Raw genomic sequence first — 26,137 nt, forward strand, 5'->3', positions numbered from 1 at the left:
GATAAATATTTATTAAGTATGAAATCTAGTTTATTTAGTGTACTACTTATTTAGTGAAAAAAGACTACTAAACAAGCAGATTTGGCTCCAAATTCTCTAAGAATTATTGTAATTTTCAGATTTGGCTCTTTGGCAAATAAGTTTGCCGACCACTGACCCTGTTGAAAAAAAATCCAAGAAAAGATACCGATCCGTCATCTTTCTTCTGGCAAAAATACAGAAAACCATATTTTTACAGATGAACTTTACAGAAAGATTCTGTGATATAAAGAATCAGAACCCGCGATTTTCATTTGGATTTCTTTATTTTTGAGGGGTTTACAGAAAGATTCTGTGATATCTGAAGACGCGATTTTCATTAGGATTTCTTTATTTTTGAGGGCGTTTACCCCCCCCCCATTTTCAAAAATTACAAAAACAAACCAACAATTAATACAATGAAGAATTTTCAAGATATTTAAACTTGCTCAAACTTCAAATGAATATTTCAGCCATATATCCAAGGGCCGTCTTCAACAAAATACATATAAATTTACAGCTAAAAGTGACCCTTAAAATTAAACTAAAAATTAAAACAGTCCCAGAATCTTTATCTCGACGAAGTTCGACAAGGACATATACATGAAAAAAAACGAAACGAGGCAATTCATTCGGGTGAAATAATTATTAAATACATTTTTTTAATGCTAGTCTCGCCTTTTTGGCAGCTAACCTTAAATGTATTTTAGTAACAGGTTCACTGGTATTGATTAATGGGTTTTTGACATAATTTATAAAATTATTTTTAATTGAACTTGTGTGTAAAGCATTTAGTGAATACCCCCTACAACCCCATCTAAACAAAAATTGATAAATATTGTTATTTACTTTAATTTTCAATTTCTACTGTGCCACGAACCGCCTGTTTTGTACCAAAGTTATTACTAATGAGGGAGAATTTTTTAAAGGTAGTGAAGACCATTCTTGGGCGAGTTACAGAAATTTTATCTTTACCAGAGTTCAGATAATTCATGATTTTGAAATTGCTGGTGAAGACTAAATACATAATATTTTGTGTGCAAGCTTTTTTTTTATATTCGTAGCATTTCTTGGAATATATGGAACTTCGAAAACGGAAGGCATATATCATTTGAGGACTTATTAAAGAAATTAACAGGGTTAATCAAAACGCTAAAAGGGAATTCTGATACCAATAGATATATAAAAAGAATCGGCTGATTATGCTGGTTTCAAGTATATAAGTTTCATTAAGTTTGATCTTATGTACCAAAGGCTACAAGCCTGAGAAAATTTGCCTGATTTTTAAAAAAAGGGGGTAACGCTCCCTGGAAGTCATAGAATCTTAATGATCACACCGTTAGATTCAATGTATCAGTGAACTCTGCTGTAGAGGTTTCAAGCTACTATCTGCAAAAATGAGGAATTTTGAATGTTTTTTTTGCCAGAAGAAAAATCACGTATGCGTGTTAATTTGTTTGTTTATGAGGTTTTTTTGTTTTTTTTTCCAGGAGTGATTGTATCGACCCAGAGGTACCAGAATGTCGGAAAAGGGCTCATTAGAACAGAAATTGAAAGTACTAGTTCCTTTTTTGAGTGACGAAAAACATTAGAGGGCAACTAGACCCCCTCCCACGGCCTTTTTTCTAAAAATCAACCGCTCAATATTTTGACATAACCAATTTGTTCAGCAAAGTTGAAAAACCAAACAACTTTGCCTTTGGAGATATCAAGACCCCCCAAATCTCCTGCGGAGAGGTCTTTAAGTTACAAAATTTTCCCGTTGTTTACGTATATTATTTGTTATTGGGAAGCATGCACACATTTTTCGGGTGGGGGGGGGGGGTGAATTTTGTGCTTTTGAGATTTTCCACGGGGATAATTTTCCACGGGAAGGGAAGATTCTGGGGGAATTCTGGCAAGGGGTGAACTTTTCAGGTGAAATTTTTCACTGGGGTAATTTGACAGAACTCCTATATAAAATTCTTCATTTTTCTTGCTTTCTCTTTGTCGACTTAATTTTACGCGTGGAGATGTTGAGGGCAATTCTCCGGGGTAAATTCTGTGAGCAGGAGTAGTACTTCGGTGGAGGTGTATCCAGATTTCCTGGAATTATTGAAAAACGATCAGAAATTAAATGAAAAAAAAAAACAAAAATTTTTTCCAAAGAAAGTAAGGAGCAAAATTAAAACTTAAAACGAACAGAATTATTACGTATTTGAGGGAGGTACTCCCCCTCAATACTTTGTCCTTTACACTGAGGTTTTAATTATATTCAAATTCCTTAAGAACGACTCATGAAAAGCAATATTCGTTTAATTAGAACAATAAGAAGCTTTTTTCTAAGTGCTTAAAAGCTTTAGCGCAAAGAGCGAGGTGTTGAGGAGGAGCTACCCCCCTCATATACGTAATAATGACTATTCGTCTTAATTTTAATGTTGCTTCTTACTTTCAGTTGAATTTTTTTTATTCAATTAATAAAAAGATGGGATAACTGTTTTCAAAATATATATCTCTGATAAAATTTGCTTCTGCTCGGATATGTAATTCAGAGCAAAGGCAGTGATTCAGAGCGACGACACCCTCAGAGGGTGTCATCGTGCTGATACATTGTGCTACGCTTGCCTCAATTACTAGGAGTCATCAGAAGAAACGCTATTGGGAATTTTTCTTTAAGTTTAAATGACCGATTCTACTGTAAACGGTTATTTTTGTAGTAAAAATGTCCGCAAATGTCTTATTTTTGATAATATACGCCAGAAGCTGCCATATGCTAGCCTTTAAGTGCCCGTTGGTGTCAACTGCTAGGAGTAGTCAGAAGAAATGCTGTTGTGAATTTTCCTTTAAGTTTAAATAATCGATTCTAGTGTCAACGGTTATTTTTGTAGGAAAATGTCTTAAAATTCTCAAGGTATAATAATGAACGCCAAAAGGTGTCGTTAGCCATCCGTAGATTTCGTCGAAAGGGGGTGTAATCTAACAGCCAGTCATTGAAACATAACATTTTCATTAAAAACTCCCCAAAATATCTCTTAATGTAGCTTAAATTACCTCTAACAAGATTATGGGAAATACGTAGGAAAATATTATTCAAATGTGTGCTTGTCAAGCAGGAATGCATAGTCTTGGCTCGAAGTAACGTGGCAATGCCGTTAAAACCTCCCAGAAATAACGGAATTCAAAAAAGTGCGTTTTTTTTCTTCGTTTACATATTTCATGTGTTTTCTATGCATTGGTATTTTCTATGATCTGTCCTTTTTGACGGGTCATAGGATTTTTTTTTTTTACAGTATCCTTGAATTGGCGGAACTCGGACCGGAATTGGTGGAATCGAAACCATGAATTGTATTTTAACCTCTCAGAAATATCTCTTAAAACGGTTTAAATTTACCTCTTGTAATAACCTTCCCCCCCCCCCCCAAAAAAAAAAGTTAGACTTTTGTTCCAGGATGAATATTCAATACGTAACCATTTACGCAATGAAATATCAAAAGCAAATGCTATCTACAATCTCACTAATTTTATACCTAACTTAACCTGTCTAGGTTACGTTAGAAAATTCATAACAGTGTGTTAGGCTGGTGCACGTCCAATGCCACCAATTTCCAGTAATCCATTTTCTTTCCCGAGGTTCAAGTTCAAGTTTTTTTTTATTTCAACATTCACAAATAAATAAATAAAATACAACACTTTCGCGCTGGAGAAAACCTATGAGGGTTTGTATTCGCACGAAAGTCCACATATTTACTTACCTATAATAACAGATCCAATCTCCCTTACTCAATAAAACACATACTCTCCCTGCCCACTTTCATTCCTCGAAACCTGTGCTGCAGATACCGAAGTATGCCAACCCCGCGGGCGATTTTTGATGAAATAGCGTCACTGTGACATCTACATGACAGGTGGCAATCCAGATAAAACCAAGGTAGCGGAGATGATCAGCTTGATGAATTGGTTTACCGCATAAAGTTACAAGTCCATGCACATCTAGCGGTGTACCAACTCTGCAGAACGTCATGAAAAATGTCTTGCGCTCATTTAAGCACAGTAGACTTAATAAGGTAAAGCCCTCTAGTCTTTCCAGTGCAAGATTGGCTTTTCTAACCAGCTCCTCCACAGATGAGGCAAACACAGTTAAAACGGTATCATCAGGAAACGAGGTAAGACATATATCTTTCAGGTAAAAGCGCATGAGATCAACATAGATAAGGTAAAGAAGCGGACCCAACACTGAACCTTGTGGTACTCCAGACATCACTGGAAATGCTGCTGAGTTCACATCACTCAAGACTACTTTGAGATATGTTCCTGTGAAATAGCTTTCAAATTTCAGGCACTTTCCGTGGACACATAACAACTCCATCCCACTTAGTAGCGTTTGAAAATCAACCTTATCGAATGCTTTGCGAATATCAATAAATATAGAAAATGGTGTTTCACCTCTGTCTATACCACTATTCACTGATTCCATAAGATATTGCTGAGCATTCGTCGTCGAGTGCCCTTTTTGAAATCCGAATTGGGTTTCACTCAGTAAACTATTAGCCTGTGGGATTCCATATAGACGATTATTAACCACTTTTTCTAGTAGTTTAGAAAACAATGGAAGAATAGAAATCGGCTCCAATTCTCAATTTCCTTTTTAGGGCCACCTTTATGAAGTGGTATCACTTTTGCAACTTTTAGCTGATCAGGAAAACTGCCCTTTTCAAGTGACAGATTACTTATGAAGAGTAGGCACGGTAGTATATAATGCATTATTGCTTTAAACGCTCGAAGAGATAAACTATCAGCTCCAGCAGAAGTTGATTTAAGAGATTTAACTATTTTAAGTAGTTCATCATGTGTACACGGATCAAACGCTTATTCAAAACTCTGACCTCTATTATCACATATGATATGTTCTTGAGCCTGTTGACATCTATTTTGTACATTATTTTGCACTTTACAACCAATATTAGAGAAAAAAATACCAAGCTTATTTACAATTCTACTCTTATCTTCACGGACGAAGCCCTCAAGTGGTACTTCATCCCCCCCCCCAGTATCAGCATTTCCCCCAGTCACTTCTTTAATCAGTTTCCAGGTTTCTTTTACATTTCCTTTACTATTTGAAAACTTTATATCATAATATTTAGCCATAGCTTTGCGACGTAATTTATTCACTAAACTGCGTTGCCTTTTAAACAGTTTAAACGAGGCGTCACTTTTATCTTGTAGATATCCTTGATAAAGTTCAACCCTTCGCTTTCTCTCTTCCAGTGTTTCACTTGTTATCCATGGCTTACGGGGTTTCTGTTTCTTCACTTTCATAACCTTAATGGGATATGCAGTATCATAAATAGGTAAAATAATAGTCATTAGATTATCAAGTGTTCTCGTAGGGGATTCTTCTTCAGAAAATACAGGTGTCCAATCAATGGCACTAACTTCCTCCACAAACTTTTGAAGATTCTCTTTTTTCATCAACTTTGTCTTTAATTTCTTTTTATTGGGTCTACCTAACTGATACTTCAAAACACCAGCCAAAGGAAGATGGTCAGAACCAGGAAAAGTCACAACATCAGCGTAACAAAAATTCAAATCAGCAGAACGAACGAAAATGTTATCAATTAGGGTTGAACTCTGTCCAGTAATTCTCGTAGGAACACTCACAAGCGGGTATAGATCATTCGATATCATAAAATTTAAAAAATCAAAATTATGACTAGATAAACCGAACAGGTTAAAGCTAAAATCACCAATAACAATAAGACCTGCTCAAGACGGTACTTTCGATATCAGCTGACTCATTCTTCCCACGAAATCATCTAGGTGAGCACTAGGCGGCTTATACACCATACTAATTATATTCTTTTTCCCATCAAATTCAATTTTAATTGAAAAAACTTCTACCTTAGCTTCCATCCATATACCAAGATCATCCCTTTCCTGATAATTCAACCCATTCTTTACAAGGAAACCCACACCACCACGACCCATCAATACTCGGTTCTTGGTATGAAGATCATAACCTGGAAATGAATACAGAGAGATCGACTGGTTTGATCTAAGAAATGTTTTAAAGAATCCTATGGTATCAAAAGAAGAAGAAAATTGATCAATTAATTCTAAAATATCTAGGTAACTCGTAGTTAAGTGGGCATTTCAAGAACGTAGTCGCAGACTTCTTTCATTTATATCTTGATTGTACGGTAGCCGAATATAATCTCTCTCCCTCATAGGCTTTAGCTCAACACTCGTTATACCATCATCACCAGCAAAACCTCTCGATAAATAATCCTGAAGACTATACCGATATTGATCAGGCGTTACCATTTTTCATATAAGAAAGAACAAAAAGTAACATTTCAGTATAAACCGGAAAAAAAGAGGAAGAAGAGTAAACAGGGAAGACAGATAAATCACAAGGATAAGAAATGATAATAATGGATCTAAAAATAAATTAAACATAAATATGCGTAAAAATGCGAAAAAGAATACAATTAAAAAAGAATAATAGAAAAAAATAAAGAAGAATGGAAGAAAAACAATTTTAAAACGCATAAATCAAAAATACTATATAAGGTTGTCGATAGACCAGATCTGCCTAATCGGATCAATATCGGTTTCGCGCACAAAAATTCTGCTTTGATCGGAGCATACACTTCGAATTCCGAACTTATCTCTTGAAGCGTTCAGAAGATCATGCTTTCGTTTAGTAAGATTCTTGGCAACAAACAATGCCGAGCCAATAAGCTGCTTCTTTTCTTTAAATACATGGCGGGCTATTTCTTTTGATCGGAACTGAACGAGGACAGGGGCAACTTTATCCGGTCTTTGAGCAATATTTGAACCAACACTAAATCGCTTAACACTAACTATGTCTGAAACCGCAATATTAGTTAGGCCCATCTTTACAAACAATATTTGTTTCATGGCATCACCAACACTTTGTGAACAAATCTGTTTGACACCGTTGAATAGCGGGGAATCATTTCTCCCTTCCCACTCTATGTCATCTAGTTTCAGCTCAAGCTGATTAATACGGTTCTGCAGTAATTCAATCATATGCATGCAGGTTTTCATATGTTTTTCGATTAATTCAAATTTGGGCTGAAACTCAGTGTGTACTACATCATAAATTTCAGAAACCATCGTTTCAACCGGAAATTTAGCATGAATATTAGCTGTAGTTGGGGATGTCAAATCTTTAAGCTTTTCATCAATTTTTTCTTGATTTCTTCAGATAGATTTTGCTTTGTAGCTGCAAGTTCATTCTCTGTAGCGGCCACTAGGCTGCGGAGATTGGCAGTGGGATTCGAAAGCTGGCTATCCGTTACCGAATATTGCCCTTTCTTTAGAAACTCCCGGTAAACATCAGGATGATTCTTTAGCTCGCCATACGCATAATTTACACCCTTAGTTTTCTTTGGTGATGCTTCTTTCTCATTATCATCAAAACTAAGAAGATTAGCGTCTGATACAAGCTGACGATCGTGCTTTTTGCCGTAGCAAAAAAACAAAAAAAAAATTGCAGTCTCCGGTATTCGTCTTTACCTCTAGGATTCGAACTGGCCAGAGGGGATAGCCCGCAAATTTGGCTAGGAATAAACCACCGATTTTAATGTTCGCAGGATTCATGCCTTGTAAATGAAGGATTATAAAGTGAAACAAACTTATATTTCAGTGAGGGCCAAGCCTCACTAATGTATCCAAGTGAACAATCAGTCCAAACTGTGCGAGGTCGGCCCAACTGCTAATGCTTCTCGACACTAAACAGTGTAATTAACACCCATGCAAATTATATCCAATTTTCTCTACACACCACACTTGACTATCGTATCTAATTTTCTTGATTTAAAACACCAAAAATCTAATTTTGTGATAAATTCAGATTGCACAATTTTTGTAGTAACTGAATTAATTTATGGCTAAGGAATCAAGTTCAAACAATTCAAAAGTTCAAACAGGTGTAATCTCTTTGAGAGCTAGATCAATACTGAAACTAGTGAATACTGACTCGCCCAGACCGGGATTCAAAGGGGATAGGCTCCGTTTAAAACGAGTGAGTCGTCACTACTGTTGCCCCCTCCTGAATTTCACTTTTATTTGGGTAATCCTTTTTATTGGTTTGTTAGGACCCCACAATTTCGATATCATTTTTTCCCTTTTCTCTTGATGAAATTTGGGTCTTTCAACTTTCTGTTCTTTTCAAGTGTCTTTAACTTTGAATGTGTTGTTGAGGTTAGTTTTAACCTTGGTTTTGTGACGTCTCGTGCAAAAACTAATTGGTCATTTAATACATGAGGATTGGGAGAGAGCTAGCTATATTTATTTATAAACTATTGTAATCTTATGTATCCAAGATGATCAGCTTCAAGAAAAGGGTTCAAATATGGTAAAAAGCATACCGTCAAAAATTGTCATTGTTTGATTTTAATTGCTTATTAGTCTCGTTTGAGCCCAGTCTAACGCATCGAAACATTACCACTATACGATGACAGTTTTAATTTCAGAAGGGACATAAAGGAGGGAAGTGGGGTCTATAAGACACGAATAATTGCTTCAATGTTTTTTTTCTAGATTCCCTTAAGTCCACTCGGTTCACTGGACTATTCATTAGCTTTGAGGCCCGATTATTACAAAGCAGTTATGGATGTTGTGCACTTCTACGGGTGGAGGAGGCTAATTTATATATACGAATCACACGAAGGTAATTGTCAGTCTTTGCTACAATTAAGATACCTTTGCCATGACACAATTGTCTTGTTTTTGTGTTTATACACCCCTAGCCCTCAAAAGCGTGCCTATTTACGCGTTTAAAACCTCTTCGTGCTAATAGTTTCATGTTTGTGGTCATATTATAGTTACATTTCAACCCCTCTCCGAATTTTTCTCTTGAATCTTCAAAGTCACAACCGTGATGTGTTTAACACTAGATATGATTTTTTTTTACTTTATCATGGTTGAATTTGTTGTCCCTCAAGGGTTTACCTGAGCAGTCAAGTGAGCGTCCAAGTTCAGAGAAAAAATCAAATGACGAAAAGAAGAAAGTTGCAGATTTTACCCTCAAAAACCTGGAAATTCATAGTAGATTTCGAGCCTAATTATGATCTTATTTTGTTGAAGAATGCATTCTATGTAATGAAATATTACTAGTCTAACTTTAAACTTCACTCTAGTGTCAAACAAAGTTGCCAACGATTGGTCACGAAAGTTTCACATTGGGCATTCTTTCCCAAACAATATCTAGGTATTTTCAATATCACAAAAGTATGAATGACAAATAAAGCCTAAAGCCCTCTTTTTCACCCAGGAGTTCATAACGTTTACTTTCTTCTTGTCTTTTTTTGTGCTGGGGACAAAGGTGCCTACACAATTTTAGTGTCAAATATGCAGGTTCATCCAATAAACGAAAGCGCAAGTCTTCTTTATGAGTCAGTGTCAGACACACATCAGTCAGACACATTTCATTATGTTGTTCCTTTTGCTATAAATAAGGGTACACCAGAAATTTTGCGTGATGCCTCAAAAACGAGATATATTTAACTTGAATTGCTTTTCAGCTCATCCAAGCACGATCTATGGCTTCGCAAGAGGTAATATTTCTAACTCCTCGAAAAGGAGAGTGAACAAGGAAAAAAGTAGAAGAGGAGTAGTAACGCCATAATCTATTTCAGGGGCATAATAGTCGCTTCTCTTTTCTTCTTCACCATTAATAACGAAGAAGCTTAAGGGCGATTCCCTCAAGACACCATTATTGATTATACGAACCTGTTTGTTATGTAATATGGAATGTTTCTTCTTTCTTTTGTTGTTATTACCAGTTTGTTACGTAATAGGAGATTGTTTACCTATGTTGAGAATGAAGTAATCTCGCCTGAATTGTTAGAGCTCAGAAAGCACTAGTCAAGTGGGGAAACCCAATTGTAACTGGTGCTTGCGTATATTCTATGTGTTGCTTTAGGAAATGTTTCTTCCTTCGAATACCATTTTCTTCAAGATTTTTTTTTCAATATTTGTTTTTCCTTAAGATTTTTTTTCAAGATATTTTCTTCGAGAGATTTTCTTTAAGATTTCCTCTCAAGGGACCTTTGTAATCCGTAATCAAAGATTTTAGTCCGCTGTAGAAATTGAACATAAGATCAGCGATTTCCCCAACGGAATGGTGTCATTACAACCTGTGCAAACAAATCTTTCCTAATATTATGTTCTGGGATTAATTCTATCAAATAAGCTTTTTTCCAAATGGAGAGTTAACTACACAGTCTCTAGATGGGTAAAGCTAAAGTTCACGGGGTTCCTATCTCCGGAAGTACTTCCCATGGAAGGGAGAAAAACGATTAGTGGCATTGATTTAAGGGGGATATTATTGTAATACATTTGACACACAGGGGAATATTAAATCATAATATTTTCATCCCGTATCAAGTAAAGCCGCAGTTATAAACGTTGATTTGCATATTTTCTTCGATTTTAGAACATCAACCTTATTACTTAGTGCTCATTAAAAATGAAAATTTTTAAAAAATAAATGTTTCTTGTATCTTTTAAAAGAGTTTTTCGAGGTTTGAGAGAATCTGTTACTTAATTCAGTGTGGTTTTTCCTGTAGTTGGTACTCATTAAAAAAGAATGTTTTTGATTTTTTTTTTTCCAAAGCAATTCATGCCACCGTAGCAATATGTGGCTGGCTCATGGCCTGCTTGTGACACATATTATCGTTTTTAGGTCATTTTTCAAATATTTCCTTGATAAAAATTATGCTTTAAATCCATTGATTTGTTTTTTCACAAGCCAGGACCTCCATGATACCCCCCATCGACGTTCACAACACCATGGCACACTATGGCTAGCCTGTGGCTCTCTCTGGCATATTCTATCTTGCGTAAAGTATTTTCAGACCATTCTCTTAGAAAATAACTTTATAAACTAAATTATCCATTATTTTTATTTGAACACTGGAACTTTCCATTTCATTGTTAGAATGTGATATTCCGAGGCAGTTCACGTCACATTGGTACCCTCTGGATGGCCCGTGGCATCCATGTGATATATACTATCATTTCTAAGGCATATTTAACAATTTTTCTACAAAAGTAACCCAATTGCAACAGTAAAATACATAGAAGATCTCAATCGTGAAACAGATAAAGACAAAAGCTTTTATATTAAATAAAAGTTTTACTAATATACGAATTTGCAAACATTATTAAAACACTTTATTTTTAGAGCACTGAAATCAATATTGTACAGCTACGAAAGGGATAATTAAACTATAAAGTTGTTCAATCGAGGATTGTCAATACTGAGTTATTCACTGTAAGTATATCCATGACATTAATATAATATTACATGACAACCATAGCTCTTGATCGATAAGTCTAGATCCGTTGAGAGGAGGGGGTGAGTTATTGGAGGTCAAGCGGATATAGGACATGTGAAATAATTCCATATTTTACTCTTTTTTTCTTCTTTCCATATTTATTCTTCCTGGCATTTCCCAACCCGTGCCAGTCTATGACTAGCCCGTGGCGCTCTATGGCACCCCAAACAATGTTTTGTCTCTATTGGTTAGTGGAGACGTTGATTTTCATATTCTCCTTGATTTTCAAGCATCAACACACTTCTCGTCCAGCCTTGGGAATGTTCGGCTGCTCTGTTGCACCCTGTGGCACGCATTATCATTTCTAAAACATTTCTAGCCATTTTCCTACAACAAATCCGATGATCTAAAGCTTATAACTGTTTTGATTTGAACAGCTCGACTTACCATTCCATTGTTAGATCTTTTCACGCCACCCTGGCACATTCTGGCTGGCCCATGGCACCCTATTGCATCTATATCATTCCTAAAGCATTTACAGACATTTTCTAAAAAAAAGTATTTCCTTTAAGTAAACTTAAAGGAAAATTCCAACGGTTCTAACGGCCACGATTCCAGTTCTGACACCGTTTCCGTACCTTCTGCCACTGATTCCAAAGCTCAGGTTCCGTCAGTTCCAGATCTTCTACTTCTGCCCCCCGATTCCAGAGGTCTGATTCCACTAATTCCACTCCTACTTCCGCCGGTTCCATGATTTCTTATCCAGCTGCCTCCCTGGTGATCTATGGCTGGTTATTGACACTAGCTTGTTTATTGAATGTTTTCGAACACTATTATTTCTACATTGGGAGGATAAAAACTTGCATCTTATTTAATAAGGTGAAGATGAAATATTTTAAGAAAGTGTGTGTTCATGATAATGTTATCGAAGCATTGAATTCTGAAAAAGAGAAGCATTAAAGGGAATCTTATTGAAAATGTATGTGTGTGTTGAAATGTCAGTAGGGAGTTCAATTCCTTCAGAGCTCCCAAGAATGTCCCTCGTCAAAATGGTCCACAAGAAAGAATCAGTTACCGAGAGATCATAGTGCTCAAAGAGATTGAAAACATAAAGCTTTTAGTTGATGACGAAGGCCAAATTTAATACTGCCGCTGGTAACACGTTACCCGTTGACAGATCCTGTCACCATTTTTCTGGTTTTAGTATTCAAAAGAAGACAAGAAAAAGGCTAGTAATATCATAAGCAATATCTAATTTATGTGCCCAAACTTCAATCTATGTAAAAATAACGTCGTAACAGACACTGAAACCTCAAGTAAAATATAAAAGACATTAGTAAATAATATAACAAAGGAATATAAAGATGAATTGATGAAAAACAAAGCACCTGCAAATTTTGCTAGTACCATCATGGGGTTACCAACAAATCTAGTCAATGAACCCAAAAATATCAATGATAAATGTGCAATGAGGTTGTAGGTGAAACAATGTTTAAAATCGTGTATCACCCCGAAATGGAATAAGTGACATTGGAATAGATTTAAAACATTCATTTTTTGATGGTGATATTCCACATGCCATTATTTCAGTAAAAATTTAGTTTGCATTAGTTTGTTATGTTACCATTATTTTTAGATTAGCTTAGCAATTCCAAGGTTCAGATTACTTATTACAAAGTCGAAGATTCATTGACATAAATTTTCCAAGACATAGACACTACTAACAGGCTCATAGAGGGTGTACTAGAGTCTAAAATAGGTGGACAAAATTTTTACCATAGTCTGGGAGAAATTAATCGGATTTTTTTTAGAGTTAGAGACATTTGAAGTTGGAATTTATCAAGATACAGAGACAGGTGGGTTGGAATTTACCAAAGTCTGAAACATAATATTTAAGTTATTAATAAAGGAGAGAAAAAGTCTAACTTCTGAATTGAATTTTCCCGAAGAACGGAAAAAAAGTTCAACTTCTATTCTGAATTTTCCCAAAGAAAAGAAAAAAGCTATGCTCCAATTGCAACTTTTCCCAAAGAAGAGAAAAAAGTTAATTTTCAATTCTGAATCTACTTCAAGATAGGAAAACAGTTCAAATTCAGTTCTAAATTTGTCCAAAGAAGAGGAAAAAGTTACAGGTCTGTTCTGAATCAATTGGTATTGCAAAATCACCATCTGGTCCTGTTGTTATGCCTAGAGATAGCTGTTTCGGCAACATTCCGATGACTACCCTGTTGCATGGACATGCATGCTAAGCCTTTTCTTGATTAAATAGGAGAATGAATTTGAGTAAAATCCTGACCACCTGCAGAGCTCTTATTATTAATTGAACAGTTATTGGATTCTCAACGTGTCTAGCAAAAACCCTTTTGATAAGGATTCTAATATACCAAAAGGAAAGGTTCGACATCTCTTCTGAATTTTTTCAAAGAAGAGATATAACTCACACTTATCTCCTGAATTTATTCAAAGAAGAGAAACAAGTCATTCTACAGTTCTGAATTTTCCCAAAGAAAAAAGATAAAAGTTCAACTTCTCTTCTGAGATTTTCCTAAGAAAGAGTAAAAAGTTCAACTTCGATTTTGAATTTTTCGAAAGAAGAGAAAAAATGACACTTTACATGTAGGAGTAAAAAGTTGTACTTCTGTTCTGAATTCTGTTAAAGAAGATAAAAAAGCTACACTTCTGTTCCGTTTCTTCTCTAAACCGAAAAACGTTTAAATTGCATTCTGAATTTTTCCATAGAAGAGAAAAAGTTTTACTACAGCTCTAAAGATTTCCCAAAGAAGAGAAAAAAGTTAAATTCCTGTTTTGTCTTTGAAATATCAACATGTCTAGCAAAAGAACTTTTGATAGGCATTCTAATATATCCAAAAATTCAGCTTCTGAGTAGAATTTTTCTAATTAAGAGCAAGAAGTCCGCTACAATTCTGAATCTTCCCAGTGAAGAACAATGTTCAACTTCTATTCTGCATTTACGCAAAATACGTTTGATTTCTTGGATTTCTTTTTATCGTGACATCAAATACTTTACTCACGTTCCTACTGTCTTCATCTATTAAATTCCTGTCGACACCATTTTAGTTTCCTACCCATGTGCTACCCTCTTTTTTCACTAAAATTATTAATGACTCCATAACTGATTTTTCACTTAGGTTATATTATGTTAACTGATTTTGAGTGGGGTTCGCTTAGTCTCAGAAAGCTTAAACCAAAAAGAGGAGCTTGTGGATCCAGTAGAGGCTTAAAGTTTCAATGTTCACTAATAATCGTCTTATATTTCTGTCTTCACCACCCCCAAAAAGAAGAGCCTGTGGATTCAGTATGGGCTTAAAGTTTCAGTGCTCACTAAACATTTTCTTTTTTCGAACAAATAAGCGTTCTAATAGGAATAAGTCTGTTTATTTAGACAGTGAAAACAAATACAAAAGTTTAACAAACACAGTATAACAAATAGAACAATCGTCATATGTGATCGAAATATGTGAAATTTTATACCTGTCTTAACTTCTAAATGGATGGACTTATCCCGATTTGAACGTTTTATGGTTGGACTAAAACACGAAAAAAGGAGAATTGTTAGTTAACATTGAAACTTTAAGGTTGTACTAAATCCACACACTCTCGTTTTTGGGTCATGTTCACTGAGCCCAAGCGAACCTAACTCTAAATCAGTTAGCATAATTTAACCTCAGTAAAAAATCAGTTGTGGTGCCATCTAAAACCTTAGTGAAAAAAGATGTTAGCTCTTGCGTAGGAAAATAAAAACAGTGCCATCTCTGACTGTAAATTGATAGATGATGGCACTAGGGACGTGAGCAAAGTATTTGATGTCACCAACAAAAAAAATCCTAGAAAATCAAATGTATTTTGAATAAGTAGAGAACGAAAGTTGAATTTTTTTCTCTAGGAAAATTCAGAATTGAAGTGTGACTTTTTTCTCTTAATTATAGAAATCCTACACAGAAGTTGGATTTTTTGATATATTAGAATCACTATGATAAATTCTTTTGCCAGACATGTTGACAACTCAAATCGAAGAGAATTGTAAGTTTTTTCTCTTCTTCGGAAAAAGTTCAGAACTGAAGTGCAACTTTTTTCTCTTCTAAGTAAAAACTCAGAATAAAATTTAAATTTTTTTCCTGTTTGGAATAAAATCAGAATAGAAGTGTAACTTTTGCTTTTCTTCTGGAAAATTCAAAATCGAAGTTGAACTTTTTTCTCTTCTTTGGAAAAATTCAGAACAGAAGTTGAACTTTTTTCTTTCCTGTGGGAAAATTCAGAACAGTAGCATGACTTGTTTCTCTTCTAAGGGCAAATCCAGAACAGAAGTATGAGTTTTTTCTCTTCTTTGGGAAGTTCAGAACAGTTAATTGAACTTTTTGGTATATTGGAATCTATAACAAAGGATGTTTTGCTAGACATGTTGAAAATTCAATCACAGTTCAATTAATAATAGTAAACTTCTTCATATGGTCAGAGCTCTGCTCAGATTCATTGTGTTGTTTTATCAACAAAATGCTCAGCAAGCATGCCTATGCGACAGGGCAATCAGAGGAATGATGCCAACAATTTTTGAAAACAACTATCTTAAGAAATAACACAAAACCTTATGTTGAATTTCACTCCGTGTGAAATATCTATAGCAGTCATTTAATAAAAACGACACTGAAGGGCAACAGGCCAAGAAATTCTAGGAAACAAAGCATGAATTTCTTGGAAACATAGAGTTGTCAGAATGGTGCCAAAAAATTTTCCTGAAACAAAGATCATAACGGCATAGCAACAAGACCAGATGGTGAATTTTGCAGTACAGATGGAGAAATCCAGAGCAAAATCGATACTTTTTTCCTCTTCTTTAAAAGAAATTCAGAACTGAAGTGAAGTTTTTTTGTCTTCTATGAAAAAATTCACAACAGAGCAAGATCTTTTTTCAGTGTAATCGGGAAATCAGAACAGAAGTGCAACTTTTTATCTTCTTTAGAAATATCCTGAAAAAAATTTGAAGTTTTTCTCTTCTTTAAAAAAAGTTCAGAATAGAAGTTGAACTTTTGTTCGCTTCTCAGAATTGAAGTGCAACTTTTTCTCTTCCATGGAAAAATCCAGAAAAGAGGTGTAATTTTTTTGTTCTTCAGAAAAGTTCAGAACAGACATTGAACTTTTTTTTCTTCTTCGGGAAAATCTAGAACAAAACTGTAACTTTTTTCTATTCTTTGAAAAAATTCAGAATTGAAGTCTTAATTTTCTCTGTTCGGAGGAAAATCAGAACAGAAGTGTCACTTTTTTCTCTTCTTTGGAAAAATTTAAAATTGAAGTATTATATTTCTCTCTTCTTTAGGAAAATTTAGAACAGAAGTCGAACTTTTGGTTTCTATCGTTTGGAAAAATTCAGAACTGTAGCAGGACTTGTTTCTCTTCTTTCAATAAATCCTGGAGAGGAGTGTGACATTTTTGTTTTCTTTGGAAAAATTCAGAAGAGAAGCTGAACTTTTGATATATTAGAGTCCTTATTAAAAGATTGTTTTCTAGACTTGTTGAGAATTCAATCACCTTTCAATGAATAATAATAGAGTTCTTGAGACGGCCAGGGTTTTCAGATTTACTCTGTTATTTCATTGAATAAATTCTTAGCATGTATGTTAATGCAATAAGATTAACATAGGAAAGATGCAGTACAGGTTGGAAAATTTAGAGCAGAAGTATAACCTTTTTCTCGTCTTTGGAAAAATTCAGAACTAAAATTGAGCTTTTTTTCTTCTTGGGTAAGATTCAAAGTTGAAATTTGACTTTTCTCTCTTCTTTGGGAAAGAGTCAGAATCGGGGTATAACTTTTTTTTCTTCGGGGAAAATACAGATAGGAAGTGTAACTTTTTCCGCTCTTCTTAGGGAAAATTCAGGACAGACTTTGAACTGCGTTCTCTTCTTTGGAAGAATTTGGAACAGAAGTGAACTTTTCCCCTTCTTTGGAAAAATTCAGAACAAATTTGGGAAAATATCTTGCGTGGAATGGTAAGTCCTTGCTGTTCAAATAAAAATAATGATTAATTATGGATTATTTTATTTTTGTAGGATATAGGGTGACAAATACTTTAGGAATGATAATGTGTGTCACAGGATACCCCAGAACAGCCACAAACTGCCACGGTGGGAGTGAAGTGTGTTGATGCTTGAATATCGAAGACAATATACAAGTCCTTCCACATAATAATGGAGTTAAATCACTATTTTTATCAAGAAAATGTCTGAAAATGCTTTAGGAATGATGAGGGTGCCAGAGGGCGTCACGGACCAATCATACAGTGGCACAGGTCGGGAATTTCTAGAAATTAATCCCACCTAAAAATAAATTATAATGGAATTATGTCACATATCCTATGTCTTCTTGAATTTACTTCTAATTTCTCGCACTCTCCCCTCAACGGATTAAGACTTTTTTGAACGAAAGTTGTAGTTTTTATGCTTATCATATTTTTGATGCAGTGAGTACACTTACGATGAATTTCTCAGCATTTATGTTGACAATCCTCGATTGAACAACTTTATAGTTGAAAGTATTCCTTTCCTGTTTGTATAATATTGATTTCAGTGCCCTAAGAATAAAGTGTTTTAATGATTTATGTATATTTTGTTTATTAACAAAATTGTATGTAAATTAAAAACCTTTGTCTACATATTTTAGGATTCATGTTCCAAGATTAATCTCCAATATATTCCACTATTGCGATTGGGTTGTTTTTACAGGAAAGTTGTTGAAAATGCTTTGATAATTAATATTACATATAAAAGTTATGCCACAGGCAGTCAATTTGCCACGGTGGCTAGAACTGCCTTGGACTATCACATTCTAAGAATTAAATTAAAAGCCCTACCTTTAAAATAAAACCAATGGTCAATTTAGCTTATAGGAATATTTTCTAGAAAAAAAAATTGAAAATGCCTTGGAAATGATATTTGTGCAAGAGGATACCACGGGCAAGCCACAGGGTGTCACAGTGTCGTGAACTACCATGGTGGGCATCACGGAGGGGTTGGCCAGTTTTTAATTAGTAGCAAGTTAAGACGTTGATGCTTGAAGATCGTAGAAAATATGCAAATCAACATTTCAAACTGTGGTTTTGCCCAAAAAAGGATGAGAAATACTATGATTTAACATTCATTTGCGTGTCAAATGCATAAAAATAATATCCCACTAAGCACACTTCCACTAATCAATTTTCTCCCTTCCATGGGAAACATTTTTAGAGATAGAAAACACGCAGTCTATGGCTTTATCAATTTATAAATTGTGCGGTGAATTCTCCATGCGAGAAACAGCTTATTTCATATAGTTTACTTCCCTAGCCGTAATATTAGGAAGGATTTGTTAGCACAGGTGGTTAAGGCACCATTCTGGTGTATAAATCACTGGTCCTACGTTCGATTTCTGTAGTGGTCAGAATTCTTTGATGACGGATTGTAAAGGTTCCCTAAGGAAAAGTCTTGAAGAAAGTCTCTCTAAGAAAAAAAACTTTGAAGAAAAAAAATATTGAAGAAAAAATCCCGAAGAAAACAATGAAAAAAAATATTGAAGGAAATGAAATAAGTAGGAATGAAAGTAGGGAGGGTTCTCTACTTGACCGTGGGCCCTGATCACTAACAAGCTATGTGAGATTATGCCATCTTTAACATAGGTGAACAATCTCCTCTTACGTGATAAACAGGTATTAACAACCAAAGAAAAAACGTTCCCATAACAAACAGGTGCGTGTTATCGATAGCGGTGTCTTGGTGGAATCACCGTCAGACTTCTTTGTGATTAGGGGCAAAGAATAAAAGAGTAGCGGCTATGGCACCCCTTAAATAGATTATGGCGTCACTACTAAGAGCTACCAAGGAAATATCTGCAGAAGAAGCAGTAAGGTTTTTATTCATACTTGACTGGGATTTGATCTCAATATTTCATCTAGTGACGAAGACCCTAATTTAAAATTGTGGACTAAACAAACATGAATGTCATGACATATAAAAATCTTGTTTTGAAATTCATTTGAAGTGATGCACATATTTCTTGGAGTGTAGATACTTATAAGCATATTTAAACCCTGGCTGTAAAAATGTACGGGAAAAATGCAATACAATATGCCACAGAGCCTGGTATCACTAACAGAGGTAGATTCGTCAGACGGAAGTAGTTTTTTTCCACATTTCCAATGACACCCTTTTGATCTCGAAAAAAGAAAATTGTTCTTTTTAAGCTATTGAAGATCAAAAGACTATGTGACAGATTTAGGGAAAATAAATAAAAACCTACCTATCTAAGAATATAAGTGTATTGATGTACAAATGATCATTCAAAGAAAAAATTTGTCTAGGACATTATTTGAAGGACAAGTCCCAGTCGTGGGTTTAAAGGTATTCCCTAGTTCCTTCATCAACTGAATAGTTTGCTATGAATTGAAATTGAAATTTCCAAGATTGGCCAAGGTAATGACGCGTTGCTTCGGCTTGTGGAAAATCTTATGAACTTCAAGCTGTACTTTCATAAATTTTATGCTTGAATCAAATTTGTTACAAGCTTTAATTTAAATATGACATTGACTGATGCGATACGATATGCAGCAACAGACAATGAGGCACTGTTCTAGATATCTAAGCTGATACGAAGAAAACAAGTACAAGGATTATTCGAATTCCATTTTAAAACATTTAAAGAAAATTTAATGTCTTTCAATATCATTGTCTTAAAATTCCATTTCATGAAATTAAAAGACAAGCATCGATATTAAATGTTATGAAAACAAACTGGTTCATTTTGCTGTCGTCACACTATGCACCACATAAAACACAGAGGTCACCACGTCACCACACGTCACCACATAAAACAAGAGCATGTAATGAGGATTTTGGATATAGATATCACAGCCGTCGTCAACAAGAAGACAAACAGAAATTAAACACACTTACTCAAAAAATCTCATCGATCAAAACTAAATTAATAAAATAATTTTTCGACGCAGGCTTAGCGTCCTCAGCTCACATAGGTTCCGCCAAGACTTCAAAAATCTTTTAAACTTTATTTTACGTTTTAGTCTGAAAATCTATTTTGTCAATAAGATTCACTTTAGCAGTTTTCAGTTAAGAGAGCGTGAACTCTTTTGTTGAAGCAATGCTGTGTAAAAGTTGCCCTCCAGAAATTGAGGTTGCTATTAAGTATAACAGATAATAAAGATATATATATATGTATATATATATATATATATATATATATATATATATATATATATATATATATATATATATATATATATATATATATATATATATATATATATATATATATAAAGTACAGAGTGACATTAAAACTTAGCACGGCCAGATGTTATTTCGTATATGTGGGAGCTACCCGTGACTCCTTACGTTTAAGTTAAACTTTTCCCCCCGATTATGTAAGAACAACTACTAAAACACATGAGCCATGATCATGAGTGATCATCATTGAAAAAATGCACTCCTCAAATCTTTATTAGGAAGGTAGAGTGGGGGAGTCTGAATTTACAAAAATTAATTATTGGCTCATCATTTCCAGGATTTTCAAGACAAATCCTTCTATCAATTCTTTTTATAGGGATGTATCCTTGGACACTATTAGGGAATAACCCCCTGGGAACCAAGAAGCCATTGAAAACTGTACACAAATAGGAAAATGAGATACAATAACATTTTAAATCTCTTTAAAATATTGTCCCGTATAGGATTTGTCCCCCAACCTGGAAAAACTTACTGATAGCACTCATGAACTCCCCCCCCCCCACTTCTCTCCACCGTTGTATCTGCAGTGTCTTTATGTCTGCAATGTGATGAACGCTAGCACTGCAGAGCCCCTATGCTCAGGCTTAATCCAAATGAAGGGAGACTTGAGATAGATTTATGACTTTTCTGCCCCAGACCCTCTTCTATGTTTATCTGAGGGTTCACGATGGGTTAGAAGACCAGGGCATAGAAATGCACTTTCTAAGGCATTAGGCGTCGTCCCAGCTACAAAATAATCCATCGCTCCCCTGCCATAACTGCTTGTGTGCAATTATTCACCATTGCACATTATTGCAAGAAACATCAAGTGAATCAACTTAGTTAAGCAAACCTTTGAAATAAATGTCTATGTCTTTATGAAGTTTAGTTAAATGAAACTTTAAAATAAATATCTATTTCTTAATTTTGTATATACTGCATGATTCTTTAGGAACAGATTCACCATTACACGATGTTGCAACCTCTTAAACTTGAAGTTTTAATCAATGCTTTTTCGATAGTTCTAAATCAATCGGCCATTTCAGAATTTTTAATCGACAGCAAGTAGGCCGTCTTCTGGCAAAACTACGGTCTTATGCCACAAAATGACAGAAAACGCCTCTTTGTCTTGAAAAATAATTCTGGCTACTTGTTTTGTCACCACATAATGGCTGTTGAGCTTCGCCAAGCCCTTGGAGCACCTTTTATTACGTTTATTGCAATTAATTTTAGTTATTTCTATCTACATAAACAAATCCTATAGTATTTTCCTGGTTTATCAAGTGGAATTAGTTTTTAGTAATGAAAATTATTCTGAATTTACTATGCCAAGTGTTTAAAGACTATTATGTGCAAACTTAATTTGCCTCTCCCACCAAAAACAAAAAGACAAATATACACTGATATTCAACAAGATAATCCCAGCTTTTGTGATTAATTAGAAAAAAAAACAAGTTTTTCTTAACTAAAGGCAAGGAGAAATATTAAAACTTAAACGAACAGAAGTTATTCCTTAGTTGAGGTGGGATTCCCCTTCCTTAATACCTCGGTCTTCGTACTAAAATTTCCAAGTACTTTAAAAAGCTTCTTATTCTAATTAAACGACACTTGTCGTTCAGGAGTCACTTTTAAAAAATTGTGGCAAAAATTCAAAATTAAGCGTAAGGAGTGTGGTAATTAGGAGGGGGTATCCCCTCTCACATATTGAATAATTTCTGTTAGTTTTGAGTTTTAATGTTACTCCTTAGTTTCAGTTGGAAAAACTTGTTTTTTTATTATTTCTTTTATTCAAACAATGTCGGAAATTCTTCCTCCCACCTCCTTGGGCCCCCCCACCCCTACGAAAACATGGAAAGTTACTCCCGCGTGAAATCCCCCTTTCTTCGGACAATTCCAACCTTGCTGAAATTCCCCCAGTAAAGTTATTGCGGAAAATTCTATCTGAAAAATTCCCCTTAGCCTACTACATTTTACTCGTTTTTCATTTAATTTCTAATCTTTTTATTATCGGTTACAGGGCTGCTGAGGCTGCAAGATGTCTATCAGTCAATTAATCCGCTGAACAGTTCATTTGTTTTAGAAATTGTGCGACAGGCTTCTACTGCAGAAGATGTGCTAAATTTATTGCGGACCCTGGAACGCAAGGACAGGTAATATCTATTTACTATAAAGGTAATATAGAGACACACTAAAAAAAAAAGATAAGAAAAATGAGTTGTTACCACTCAGGCCTACTTCTCACGACTGTTGATCATCCTAACGATTCAGCGTGAGTATTGTTCTCTTCTTATGCTGATTAGTAATACTTGGCTATAGTAGCCTACCGGTCAACAAATGTTGAAAGTCATTTTCAAGACATTAAATCTTCCTTAGACTTTGCTTTCCAAATAGACCAAGTTCTTACTAACCTGTTAAATCTATCTTAATAACTTAAACAAACACTATCTATTGTGTACATCAGGCTTATTTCATTTTTAATCTTAAAAAATGTTTTAGATAGCAACTACTTATTTGCGAAAAGTAACAAAAATAATTTTAGTTAAGGATAGATTTAGTGAAGCCTGAATTAGTGCTGAATCCTAATCTTGTACTGATGTACTTGACATTAGTGCCAAGAAAGTATATAAGAAACATCTTTTTTATGATGCGAAAATTGAACTTTATTGTATTCACGGTTGCTATGGATTTTCAAATGATTTTTTACTATTCTCGAAGATTGACTTTTACTTCTGGATCAATCCCTCATCTCTTCTGGTTATCTGACAAGGTCGAAATCATAGACGCTGTGTATAGATATCTAACATTTTTGAAAATATTAATGTGCATTTAATCGGGGCATTTCTGTGGATCGAGGGGGCGATGAACTCTTTTTTTAAAGCTAGGATTTATCCTGAGATTCTAAACTATACTTACAGATACTTTTAATACAGACATGCTACTATTATTCTCAACGGACAATTGTATATTTCTTTATGTATCCTTGTATGAAATGTCGAGAGCTGGTAATACCAATATCACCCCCCGATTTGTCTTGGAACAAAAAACAACTCAAAAACAAATTCACCACTCATATATAAAGTACCTTCAATATATTCTTGTAAACACTTCATATTTGGAACTCTGTTAGTTAACGTTAAGAAGTGAATTTAGCGATACTTTAACAATAAGAAAATATTTTGCCGTGAATAAATGCCTTTTTTGACCCATTCAGTGATATGGCTAATAGACAAAATGCTTTTGTTTTCCCTGATATTGATTGCTATGATGCTACTCTTAGACCACGGCAATTGGGTGATGAATTGGACAATTAGAGGGGTCGTTGGTCAATGTTGGGCCACGATCTTGGAAATTGGTTTGGTAAGTTGCATAGCTAGGCAATATCCCTGGTAAAAATATTGCTCAGGTTGCCTGGGATTTTGCGTCCTCTACACTAAACGATTGGGGCTCTCGGAAGCATTTTGAAGAAAGTGTTTCACAAAAACGACTGGTCAAACACGATCCTTGGCGAGAAATTGAAAACACGGCAAAGCCGAAAAGGTTTAAAAAGGGCGAGAAAAACCACATCACTCTTCAGTCTCTAATCAGGTCAGAAGCGAAAGACATCCCTTTTGTCAAAGAAGAAAAAAACAAGAGCAAAAATTTGATGGATTGAAAAAGAATCCCTTTTCCTAGATTTGGTATATTTATCATACAAAGAATCGCATCCTTCAATCACATCAACATTGAATCTTTTTAATGCAGAAAATGTTGCAGTGAGCGAAAAACATGGTTACTATGAATAATTTTATTCGCAACATCTGCTCTTTGAAAATGTTCGTTTTCAAATTTATTTCAGTGAAGACTGTTTCATAGATTTGAATTTCACATTTATGGATTTGAATGTGATTGTCAAAAAATTTAAAAATGAAAAACCAAGTGCTGCCGATGGGTCATCACATAAAAGTTCTGTACTACACTATTTGTTTAGACAAAAGTGTCTACTAAATGGAACATTGCTAATACAAGCAATAATCTTTTAAACTATCTAAGTTAAATACAATTCATTCTGACGACTACCGAGTCCTATAACAAATTTAGGATTTTAGCCATTTCACATGAAAGTAAAATGGACACTGACACTACCTAATCATATACCTAATGTAACTAATGATATACCCTTGGCTGTAAAAATAAATTATGAAATATTTAATATACCCCAATCAATGCCTCCCATTGTTAATACTGATATAAAGTTACAACTTCCTTGTCCAATTTTATTTTGCGAAAAATAAACTACTTGCCATTGCATACCCTATATGAATTGATAGTGCAATCAAAAGATTAAGATTCAATACTATTTGAAAATGGTTTAACCGATGCAACATTTGTAAAAACTCATGATCTCATTTTGTTCGATTTGTCTGGTACTCAGGATGTGAGCAATGTCCGAACGAGCACTGTACGTTTAGCGTGTACCTTTGCTGGACTGTTGGTGGAGAGGTTAGCATTAACCTGGCCAAATTGATTTGAAGCCCATTGGGAAATTATCCCAGAAAGCAGTGTCCTATTAAAAGTGGAACCATACAAACAAATCAAATAATCAATGGATTTTGGATCCGGGCATGTCCTAATACAAATCCTACTGCACACCCTCGGATTTCCTTGAACATATTAAGGGTTAACAATATCATAATCATTGTTAATTGTAGTCCGTCAGCGATAAAGACTATGCATCTTTTTCGCTATACATCTTTCAAACGGCGACAAATATTGAATTTTTCGTTCTTCTTGGCCTACCGTATGCATTCTACAAACCTCACACCTAAAAATTTCCTGAGAAAAGTGGGAGATCTATTGCTCAAAATCGGATGCGAGTACAAGATATATCGAACGAAAGCTATGGTTTTCATGCACCACTATAGTTTATTTTTCGATGTCGCGGCTATAATTATAGTGAATTGCTCAGCATTTATGTAAATAATTTTCGATTAACTGAGTTTCTAGTTGAAAATACTCTTTTCTACCTGTATAGTATATATTTCAGTGCCCTAAGAGTAAATTGCTTTAAATATCTTTCTAAATTTGTTTATTAATAAACCTTTTATCCATATATATAAAAATAAGTTGTCTGTGTGTGTGTGTCGAGTAACGTCATATTTGTGTGTCGACTGACGTCATGAAGTTAGTTGTCGTCATGTTTGTTATGACGATGACGTCATTAAAGGTATTTAAGACATTCGTACGGAAAAATGTTTAATTGTAAAATGACTGAAGAACCTACAATGGCAACAGCCGAGGAAGCTGCTCAAACAGTCTATGCCAAAAAACTTGCTGCTGATAGAGAAAGTAAGAAAAGAAAGTGTGCCGAGGAATCACAAGAACAGCAAGAAAACAGGCTTGCGGTTGATAGAGAAAGTAAGAAAAGAAAGCGTGCCGAGGAATCACAAGAACAGCAAGAAAACAGGCTTGCGGCTAAAGAACGCAAAACCGCGCAGTTAGATGAAAATCCTACTGGACAGCGAGAGTCAAAACATATCCAAACTGAAAATGATAGCGATGATGATTGGGTCTGGGATTTTGACTTGGATAAG

At 34.8% G+C, this 26,137-nt stretch overlaps 1 protein-coding gene across 1 annotated transcript in view; it reads left to right on the forward strand.

Annotated features, from left to right (window-relative positions):
• Positions 1-26,137, forward strand: part of LOC136041482 (glutamate receptor 1-like) — a 254,832-nt gene that overhangs the window by 24,303 nt on the left and 204,392 nt on the right. The window contains exons 4-5 of the mRNA XM_065726181.1: positions 8,566-8,695; positions 22,585-22,717. Of these exons, the coding sequence (XP_065582253.1) occupies positions 8,566-8,695; positions 22,585-22,717 (263 nt within the window). The remainder of the gene's footprint in view (positions 1-8,565; positions 8,696-22,584; positions 22,718-26,137) is intronic.

This window comes from Artemia franciscana, chromosome 2, assembly GCF_032884065.1.
Source record: "Artemia franciscana chromosome 2, ASM3288406v1, whole genome shotgun sequence".
NCBI lineage: Eukaryota > Metazoa > Arthropoda > Branchiopoda > Anostraca > Artemiidae > Artemia > Artemia franciscana.